The sequence below is a fragment of the Populus euphratica genome, unplaced genomic scaffold (assembly GCF_000495115.2).
Source record: "Populus euphratica unplaced genomic scaffold, PopEup_1.0 scaffold317.1, whole genome shotgun sequence".
NCBI lineage: Eukaryota > Viridiplantae > Streptophyta > Magnoliopsida > Malpighiales > Salicaceae > Populus > Populus euphratica.
This window is the reverse complement of record NW_011499952.1, coordinates 588,329-599,365: the sequence shown is the minus strand read 5'-3', so window position 1 is coordinate 599,365 and position 11,037 is coordinate 588,329. Positions and strand designations below refer to the sequence as shown.

Below are 11,037 nucleotides of genomic sequence, written 5' to 3'. Positions count from 1 at the left end.
TTTTTTAAATTTCTTAATTTAAACATTGTCTCCAAAAATAATAATTAAGCACATTTTAAGTATAATATGATATTTCTATCACATTTATAAACTTTTAAGTGGTTTATATAATCCTATAATATCTCCGGATAACTATGTGCTCTTGGATATATAGGGTGTACATAAGTAATTTTAACTTCTAATTGGGAACAAATACACTGCCTACTATAAAAAAAAATACATCAAAATAGTTGGGAAAAATACTAAAACGGTCAGGAAATTCTTTGTACCGAAGTCACAATTTGATTGCAAATCCACTTAACCCTAGAGAAAATTAGGTAAGAAAAAGATTGACTTCACCACATAGTCGTGCATGCTAAGTATTGTTGCTAGGTAGTGTTTATTTATTGTTTCAAAGATAAAAAATAAAGATAATGAATATAGAAAAAACATGTTTATATGCATTTTCTGTTTTAAAAATACAAAAAACTCATTACAAAACTATCATAAAAAATATATGTATTTTATATTATTATTATTATTATTATTGTTATTGTTAGGTAGTGTTTATTTATTGTTTCGAGATAAAAATAAAATAAAAAAACATGTTTATATATTTTTTTCTTTTTTAAAATATAAAAAACACATTATAAAACTATCATAAAAACATATTTATTGTATCCCATCTCTTTGACCAAATACTCCAAGCTGCAAGACCAAATAACTCTATACATTAGGTTACTCCATGGAAACTGCAATAAGATTAGAAAATGACCATTCTCCATGCCACGCGCTAGCTGAAGAATCAATCCTAATAGTCTCAGATCATGACCAGGACAACACAGCACAATATTTAAAAAACATAGAGATAAGAGAGATGAGCTCTTATATTGTTCAAAGACCGCTGGCTTCCAAGAAAATGATTAGAAAGCAACCTGTGCAATTGGATGCTACTTGTCAACTCATAACTATTTTCAAGTTTGAAAACACTTTAGCAACATTAATTAAATTTGAACGAAAATCTAAAACACGTAGGTTCTAGGTCTTTCAATGTAGTAATTTTTTTTTTACAATTTAGTTCTCCAACTTTATTTGTTTCCCAAAACGTCTTCCTATGTTTCGATTCATGGCTAATATATCAAAGATTGTGAAGGAAAGAGAAAATGGGATCAAAGTGAAAAAAAAGAAAAGAAATGGATGGTAGTTTCAAAAATGAAACCAAAAGAGCACTTTGATCCTTTTGCTTTTTGAATGATAACTTTTCGGTACCTTAAAATTTTAGAAATTCAATTATGGTATGAAACGTTTTTTTTCCCTTTCGTTTGAGTTCATGATTTAAGAGAAAAAAAAAGAAAGTTGCTTGATTATGGTATTAAGAAAAAGAAAATCCTAATTAAGACCAATTTATCCCACGAAAATGGTCAATTTCGGTGTCAATAAGTTCCATTCAATATAAAAAGTTTCACCTAAGTGATCTTTAAACCTCCCATTGCATGAAATGGTAGAAATGAGCTTAAAGAGCTTTCTAGTTTTGTATTAATTTTGAGTTTTTTAATCGGTTTTTGGGTTATTTGAGGTTATATATAGATTTATCAAGGTATATGGAGTGTTTTTTTAAATATATAAAAAAATTTATAGAATTCAATTCTCAATTAACCTAATATCAAAGAATAAAATTATAAGAAATAAATTTTGAAAAATAAAAAATGTTAAACTCGTGAACATGTCCTTGGACATTCTAAAATTTAATAATTTTTTTTCCAAAATTATTTTTTTTCTAAATATATGATAAAAATAAAAATAGTCAATTACATAATTAAGTTTAATTAGAAGAAAAAAAAGGTACCTTGCTAAACTGGCGAACCTGGACAACTAAGATTACATTATTAAACTTGTAAACCGGGTTATTGACTTTACAAAGTTTAATAACCTAATTTTTTTCAAAATCATTTTTTATTTTAAATAATATACCATATGTGATGCTGAAATATTTTTCTGATACCAAATCAGTATTGAGATATTTTTTTATACCGTGATAACTATATAAAAGATAAATTAAAATAAATTATCAATTCTAAATACTCATAAACACATCATATAAAGATTAAATAAAAAAATCAATAGCTAAAAGGAAGAAAAATGGTCAAAATACAAAAAATAAACAATACTATAGATTACTATTATAATTCTTAATGTTAATGGGTGTGAGGAAATAGTATTTTTATTTTTTATTTAGCTAAATTTTATTTTAAAATAATTCATACCATGATACTGAAATATTTTTCTAATACTAACATAATGCTATGATACTTATTTTTATATCGTGATAATTATATAAAAAATTAAAATATATTATTAATTCTAAATTTTCAGAATGTTGGGAAATATTTTTTATACTATAATAATAATATAAAAAATAAAATAAAATAAATTATTAATTTTAAATCCTTATAAATAAATCATATAAAAATTAAATTAAAAAGAAAACACTATAAATTAGTACTATAAGCCGCAATTCCTAGAGGTGTTTTCCCCACACTTTAATGTTTTCTCCCACCGTTTAGCATATCTAAGAATATATTGAATAGTTGACTCATAGCCATTATCGTATATTATCAACTCATGAACTTTCCCTCCTTTTCAATTACGAGAAACTTCTATTACTTTATCGTTTGACCAATTTTTTATTTAATCGTTAAACATTTGTCGTATTTCCTCAAATATCAAGTCAAAGTTTTTTTTTTAAATATTCTAAAATATCTTGATCATTAAAAAGACAAATCTACCCCACCTCTCATCATCTCCAATGCTCCCAATAATAAACTAAAAATAGATGAAGATAATGTCCCCAGCACGCGCGGGATTAATTGCAATCACGTTCATCGTTTTTTCCCCCGCTCTAAAATGCATCTAGAAGGTAGTAACATTATTATTTATTAATTAAATTGAAAAATGAAAAAGGTCAATCCAAGCTGGGGCCTATAAATAGAAAGATGAGGAGAGATTACATGCTCGAAACTTCGAATATGCCTTTTCATTATGGCTAATTAGTCTAATATTTTTTAATTAGAACTTGAATCAGAAGAGAAAAGCTGGCTGGGAAGTATTTAGCCTTTTTTTTTTGTTAGTATTCAAAAAAAAAAAAACTTAACTGAAGAAATTGAGTATCTAGAATTGTAGAGGTATTTACGGTTTAAAATATTTTTATTTAAAAATAAATTAAAATATTTTTAATATTAGTATATAATAAAAAAATAAAAAGATTACATACACGATACTTCAAATATACCTTTTCATTATAGTTAATTAATCTAATATTTTTTAATTAGAACTTGAATCAGAAAAGCTGACTGGAAAGTATTTTTTTTTTTTGTTAGTATTTCAAAAATAATTTAACTGAAAAAATAGAATGTTTAAAATTATAGTAATATTTACTGTTTAAAATATTTTTTATTTAAAAATAAATTAAAATATTTTTTTAAAATTATTTTTAATATCAATATATCAAAATAATTTAAAAATTAAAAAATATTATTTTTATAAAAAATATTATTTTTAAAATTGTTAGGAACGCGGTTTACGCTGCCTCATTACCTTAAAGTATTAAAAATATAAAATAAATAACTATTTAAATAATTTGCTTTTGAAACAGTAATTATATAAATATTAAAATATCATTATTTCCATAGATATATATATATATATATGAGTTGCGTGTTCATCATACAAAACGCACTTGGCTTTCGTGCATTTCTTCCTTCTTTCGTAATGTGGGGCGTGGAATGGAGGAGTGCTTTATCATGGAAACTTACAGGAGAGTGACTTAATTTTCTCTACGCAAGCAATGTAGCAAAACATTTGCGTCGTCTGAGCTGAGGTCAGCGGTTCTCCGTCTTTGAATTGGTCGTTAATTAGTTTCCAATAAGCCGCCTTTTAAATCACGTTAGTCTCTGTTCCATGCTACTAGTCCTAAATGTTTTCCAACTCATGACAGAAACTTCCTTTTAATTCCCTCCTTCTCCAAATTAAATACCCATAATTAAATAAATCTTGCAGCTTTTTTGCATTCCCCGAGTCTTCCAAGCTTTAAGGTATGATCTGATATTGTTTTCTGGAGGTGACACCTTCAATATCCATGGTGTCTGTGTATGATGGTGAGTTTTCTTTACAGGTAGAGAGAGATACAGTGCTTATTCGGCTCAACTGGTAAAGGGAGAGATTTTGTTTTGTCTGGAACTAATTTGATAGCTGATGGGAGGCAAAAGCTCAAAAGGGTCCAGTTGGAGAGATTATTCTTCTTATGGTTCAGCCAATTCTCCTTCTTCTTCTTCTTCATCGAATCAGAATGGTTATCCTCCAGCATCACCATATCCATATCCATCTCCTCGACATAATTCCTATTACAGTTCTCAGAATCACCATGCGCCTGCTCCTAGTTCATCTTCTTATCCTTATGAATCACAAAGAACCCCCCAACATCCACAGAAGAGGTTGGATAGGAAATACTCGAGAATAGCTGACAATTACAAGACCCTGGATCAGGTTGGTTGGACCATAATTACTTGTAATTTTAGTGCTTCTATTTATGGCTCCTATGGTTTAAGACTTTTGAGGGGGTTAGTGGCACACTGAAAAAACTTGATAGTACTCTTTGACTTGAATCAAAATGTTGTGGGAGCATTAACGAAAACTAAAGCATTTGGAAAAATACTGTTGCTATTTTCACTATTCATCGTCTTACAAATTGTATAATTTTTTCTGGGGAGGTTGAATTGAAAAATAGAGTAATATATGTAATTTATTTAAAATCTTCATTTTAATTCTTTTAAGCTATTAGATCATCGATTTATAATTTTAAAAAATAATTTTTAATATTAATTTTTTTCTTTTTTTTCTTGGTAAAGAGAGAAAATTCATCATATTTTAGCTTAGAAAGATAAAGTTGTTATTGAAAAACATTTTGGCTACCAAAAGATTGAGTAGAAATAAGACTAACTACTTGCTGCTTATGATTTACTCAGAGCTTCCTCATATGTAAGCACACAAATGTGATTATAAAATGTGGTGGATTCTTGTGGTTGAACTACTGGTGATAAAATTCCCCCCTGTTAATCAAGTTAGCAGATAATACGGATTTCTATGGCAACATTCCTATGGGGGCAGCTGGCATTGACACTTCGATCTTTAGGATAAGGAACTGGGAAAGAATTAGTGCGTAGATACTATATGTTGCTTCTAAATCTTCAAATCTCTTTCTAATTTCCCCCCTCACTTCTGTATCATTTGCTGCTTGTTTCTATCTATACCAGATGATTTTCTGTAAAATTCTGTAGATGGCCAAATGTACGTGCTAGATAATTTTAGCATTCAACATGATGCCAAGTACTAAACAAAGTAAATCACTGCACACAGGTGACTGCTGCTCTTGCTCAAGCTGGGTTAGAGTCTTCTAATCTCATTGTTGGAATTGACTTCACAAAAAGCAACGAATGGACAGGTTTCGTCTTATCCTGATTTGTTTGATGTATAGCATCCATTATGATTCAGTCACAGAAGCCATGCTCAGCCTTTTCTCAAAATCATATCAGGTGCAAGATCATTCAATCGGCGAAGCTTACATCATATTGGAAATGGTCAAAATCCATATGAACAAGCAATATCAATTATTGGGAAGACTTTATCTGCATTCGATGAGGATAACTTAATTCCATGTTATGGATTCGGAGATGGTAATTTTATATTAAGCATTCTTGTTTTTGGTTTTTGAAGAATTCTCTTGAATTAAGCTCTGTAGAATTCGTATTCGTACGAGGAAGATGATATTCGCATCAATTTTTGCAGCATCAACTCATGATCAGGATGTCTTCAGTTTCTTTCCGGATGAGAGATTCTGTAATGGATTCGAGGAGGTGCTGATGCAATACAAAGAAATTGTTCCCAACCTTCGGCTCGCAGGTCAGCTTCTGTTCATTGTCTAACCATGTGATCTTATTCTAAACATTCTATCAGGTGGTTCTAAGGCATTTTGTTTATGTTTTGTTATCGTAGGACCGACATCTTTTGCACCTGTTATTGAGATGGCCATAACTATTGTTGAGCAAAGTGGTGGGCAGTACCATGTTTTACTGATAATTGCTGATGGACAGGTATTTCACCTTAAAGATGGATTTTATTTTTCGAGTAGATTAGAATACGTCTATCATGTGTGATTCTAGATGTTCTGTTAAGATAGGTGAAACAATCCATGGTTAGTATCCTTGAAAGGCAGGGAATTTTGAGTGTTCTGCCTTTAGTAGCTCATTTAATCCTCATTTTTCAAGGTTTTCAGTGCTGGGCAATACTAATCCTTCGAAAACATACACATAACAACATCAAAGTTGCACTCATTTGTTATATGAACACCACTATGAATCCATTCCTGAAGAAATAAAAACTGTTCAGAAACATTTGCGTCAGTTCGAATAAAAAGGAAAAAGGAACTTTTGCAGACCAGTATATCTGCCCGTTCGCAGAAAGACTACTTTCTAAGCAGGTCTCTCCACGGTGAAGTGTTTTTAATCAGATACAGGCGGAAATGAATTGCATGTTTTCAATGATCACATGAAGCTACAGTTGCTTTTGATGGTCATGACATTTTATTGGTTCATGGAAAATGCAAAACAAAAGGATATGTACTCTTTTTTTTTTGTTGTTGATATTTAAGATATTCCTCCTGCACAAAATGCTTAGTTTTTCCATGTACTTGGCCTGTCAATGCTTTTTGCTGTGCCACTTCCGCTTAAAAGAAAACTTAATCAATGATAGGTGACGAGAAGTGTTGACACGCAGTCTGGCCAGCTCAGTCCACAAGAGAGAAGGACAATCGATGCAATTGTCAGAGCAAGGTAACACAGTCTAGCTACATGTCTCTGTGTGTGTGTTGGGGGTTGGGGGTGGGGGTGGGGATATATATGGTATTACAGTCTCAATAGCTAGTTTTAGATTTGCCTGATCGCTTGCTTACACGCTTGATGATTCCAGCGAATACCCTTTATCGATCATCCTCGTCGGAGTTGGTGATGGACCTTGGGACATGATGAGGGAGTTCGATGATAACATCCCTGCTCGAGCCTTCGACAATTTCCAGGTAAACAGTAGTTCTGTCATGTAATTGTTCAGAAATTGCAGCCATACACCTACACATATACTAATTAGAAAACTTTATTCTGTCTTGTTAGTTTGTGAATTTTACAGAAATAATGTCCAAAAATGTGAGTGAATCAAGAAAAGAAACAGAATTTGCTCTTGCATCATTGATGGAAATACCTTCTCAACATCAAGCAACTATTGAGCTTGGCTTATTAGGGTAAGAATGAAGTCTTAGTCCAGTCATTTTCACTGTTACACTTCGATGCGTTAGTCACGTAAGCTTTCATAAATCTCATTTGTATGCTTCCATGGATAACGCAGTCACCATAGAGGGAATGCGCCAGAGAGGGTTCCTTTGCCCCCACCACTTTACGGCCCATATTCTTCAAGCAGATCAAATGCTTCCCGCTCAAGCAGCTTCCAGCGGCGGGCACCTTCTTATTCTGGATATGATAGACCAGTTAGTGGATACGAAACAGCATCAGGGAAGGCTCCATCACCTAGCCCTGTGTACGATAATCAGGTGTAAAAACTTTTCCAGATGCAGTTCATTTTACTGATTTTTAATATTTCTTTTCTGTTACATTACTGATCAACATGTCCTTATACTTTAGGTCTAGTCTCCAATCTATCCTCACAAGTTTAATTGTTTCTATGTAAACTACAATACAAGAAAATATTGAGTTAATTCCTCTGCTATTAAATTAGCCTTCTTCCCTTGGTATAGGCATTAACAAGCAAATAAATAACCCTTGCTATCAATATTGACATCCATACCAACGCTTTGAGTTCTCTCATTTTGATCTGTGTGGAAGCAATTAACACTATCTTTTTATGAACTTGGACAGGTTTGCGTCATTTGTCTTACCAATCCAAAGGACATGGCCTTCGGCTGCGGGCATCAGGTGAATCATGTTCATTTTATTTATTTAAAGCGGGAACCATGTTCTCTTTATGCTATGTTGTCAGGACAATGGGATCATAACCACAAGTACTTCATTGACACCTCTTTTGTTCTGCAGACTTGTTGTGACTGTGGAGAAGACCTCCAACTATGCCCTATATGTCGACGCCAAATACATACCAGAATCAGGCTCTATTAATAAGTTTCAATGCCATCTCTGAGATTATTTCTGCTCCCTACATGTTTGGTTCGGTGGAAGCTGAATCAAATGCTCATTTTTCTGAGGCAGGGGCAGGTTAGCTATTCAATAGTGCCATTTTCACCTGTTAATTTGTTGTTAGAGAGAGAGAGGGATTTCTAGATGACCTTCATGAAGAATTAAAGTTTTAGGGACGTGCAGGGCTGATCTGTTTCTTAGTGGATGTTTTCTTCTGCCCGAGACAAAATAAAGGCCAAGCTGTAGATGTATAAAACTGCCAGCCTCAGCCCTTAGAAATTCGGGAAAATAGCTAGTTTGATTCATGCAAGTTTACACCACAGCTGAGGACTCCTCCACAGACTTGTGTGCATTTTGCAAATTTATTCTTTTATGTGTGTAAGTACTTTTTCTTTTGGCTTGGGAAGGAGTCTTTGTAGTGATGTTGAATGATTTCGATGTAACGGTGAAGCATTGAGTCTATAAAATTGAGTTGGGTTTTATGTATTGCGGATACGTGAGCACACAGGTTAATCCAAGGAACATGTATAATTTTATTAACATTGTACACAAAACTTTGCTATATATGTGCCCAAAGTTAAATATCCCAATTTTCATTAACTGAAAAAAAAAAATACTAATACATGTTGACATCTATAGGAAACAACAATCAAAATGGTGTAAACATCTCTCTCTCTCTTTCTAAAAGGTGAAGCAAGATAGTGATCATGTGACGAGGATCCTCTCCAAATAATGGTTACAGAAATAAACTAAAAGATAAAATAAAAAAATTCCTTACATTAAAGGTTATTTGTCTAATTATGAACAAATAACGATTGTAACTCTCATCAAACTTCATTGAGATATATGATTGAATGGAAAAGGATTCTCTTTGGCAATCTCACTATCTCAAGACCAGTCTTCCCAAGTCCTGACCTTCCACTACTAATGACTTTTATAAGTTGCCTCTCCTCCTCAATTAGTGTGGGAAAATTTAAGGAAGCACGACTAAGAGCAAGGTTGGTAAAAGCATCCTTAAAATCAATCTCCTCAAGGGCAACCTAGTTAGAAGGCTTAGCTGTTGCAGCCTCTACAAACAAGGTTGGGAGTTGAGGTAAAGGGAAAACCACCACATGAGCCTTTAAGGTTAGGGCTGGAGAAATAGTCTCCACAAAGGTAAAGACCTTTTTTAGTTTAAAGCGGACAACAACACTTTTAATTATATCAGAAGAAATCAAATCTACTTAACTTCTGGTTAGGGGAGTACGATTACCCCTATCTTCTTTTTCTATAGGAGTTCTAACTCTCACCATAGTTCTCTTAGGAACAAAGAATTCACCAATAATGATGGGGTTGTCTTTCATCTCTTTTTTAGTCACGCTTCTACTTAAGGTATAAGACATAAGCCATCTTTTCTGTAGACTTTATTTAAGCCTCTCATTCTCTTTCAATTGTCATTTTTGCTTAAAAATAAAGTCAATAGTGAACAAATGAAACATAAACCAAAAAGGGATAGGGCTTGGTAATGCCCGCTAGCCATCCTATTAACTTTTTACTCGATTAAGGCTGATGCTAATACGATACATGTCTTCTTCTCATCTGAACCCAAACAAGGTATGTTGTTGACATCATAAACTGATAAAATTACCTACCCATTAGAATGCAGCTGGCCTGGACCTAGCTAATAATATATAAAAACTTCTCTCACAAATCTTTATACAGGAAAGGTGTACCCTAATGTATACATGCAAATGAAAGCTATAATTTAGAACTGACCTTGAGCAGAGCCCAAGGTCTCTTTGCTAACATGCTTAGCCCTATTGAGCATTTGACTTATATATTTTCCTGATTGCAAGCAATTAACAAACTTTATATTCTTTGCACTTAGTGTGTTAGGGGTGTTATCCTCAAGGGTTTGAGACAATCTCCCTCTCACCTAAGGTTTGCTGGAAACAATAGGAGAAGTACATCTTTTATGAAGAGAACCAGTCTCTTTTTGTCTGAGACAGATGTTAGAGCTACACCCTTTCTAGTCCTGGGACCCAGTCTAATGAACCATTGTCCCCTACTACTCGCCCTTATCTTGGGTTGAAACTTAAACTCCTCTTCAGAGGCAGCACCATTTTTTTTTTCTAAAGACAGATCCGACTCTTTTTAGGTTCATATTTCTATTTAAAAGTGAAAAAAAAGAAAAGAAGTGTAAGATGGAAGATACCTATAATAAAGTTTTCATCTTAATTTAAAACAAAACTAGTTTGGGGTTTTTGGTAAAGAACTTTTTTTTTCTTCTAGAAAATCACAAGAGGTAAAAGTAAAAGAAAAGACATGAGCAAGAATGATTTGGTTTATAAAAAGAATATCTTTTCACTCTCACCATCAGATGAATGACCTTTCATGTCATCTTAAATCTTTATAAATCCACTTAATTATGACATTAAATACAAGCCACCCCTTTTTTTCTTAAAGGATACCTGTCTTAATAAGAATGAGTCACCTGGACCTAAAGATCCCAATAGTTTTGCGCGAGATTAACAAATATTATATATTGAATACACAAAGACTTGGGAGGCGATTAATGGATCAATATTTTTCAAAATATTATTTTTTACTTAAATCCTCATTAAGAATAACTAGAGGTCGAGAGATGGCCCAAACAAACCTTGGGCTCAGCTAAGCTCTGAGCTTAATCACACATCTAAGCCCAAGCATATATAGGTTTGACAAGGTTGTCAGACGTAGTATCCTTGGGCTAAGCTAAGCATTTAGCCTAAACATACATGGTTTGACAAGACTGTTAGACCCAGCATCCTTGAGTTGAACCCAAATATAT

General features: G+C 32.7%; 1 protein-coding gene across 2 annotated transcripts; it reads left to right on the top strand.

Annotated features, from left to right (window-relative positions):
* Positions 1–3,698: 3,698 nt before the first annotated feature.
* LOC105138076 (E3 ubiquitin-protein ligase RGLG2-like) lies at positions 3,699–8,714 on the top strand. Of its 2 annotated transcripts, XR_844715.1 has the most exons (13): positions 3,699–4,070; positions 4,151–4,521; positions 5,392–5,476; positions 5,568–5,708; positions 5,821–5,934; positions 6,028–6,125; positions 6,784–6,863; positions 7,000–7,105; positions 7,197–7,324; positions 7,429–7,630; positions 7,956–8,012; positions 8,130–8,306; positions 8,412–8,714. XR_844715.1 is itself a non-coding variant. In XM_011044067.1 (12 exons), exons 2-12 carry the CDS (start codon positions 4,231–4,233, stop codon positions 8,208–8,210), a joined length of 1,383 nt encoding a protein of 460 aa, XP_011042369.1. In that variant the 5' UTR covers positions 3,699–4,070; positions 4,151–4,230; the 3' UTR covers positions 8,211–8,714. The 2 variants fall into 2 exon arrangements, 1 of the variants encoding a protein (XP_011042369.1); XM_011044067.1 differs by having other exon boundaries at positions 8,130–8,714.
* Positions 8,715–11,037: the final 2,323 nt, after the last annotated feature.

Excerpts from the sequence above, each read along its gene's own strand:
- LOC105138076 (XM_011044067.1), top strand. The coding sequence starts at position 4,231 with ATGGGAGGCAAAAGCTCAAAAGGGTCCAGTTGGAGAGATTATTCTTCT. Across the intron at positions 5,477-5,567 it reads AAAAAGCAACGAATGGACAG|GTGCAAGATCATTCAATCGG; the intron begins GTTTCGTCTTAT and ends AAATCATATCAG. Across the intron at positions 7,325-7,428 it reads ATTGAGCTTGGCTTATTAGG|TCACCATAGAGGGAATGCGC; the intron begins GTAAGAATGAAG and ends TGGATAACGCAG.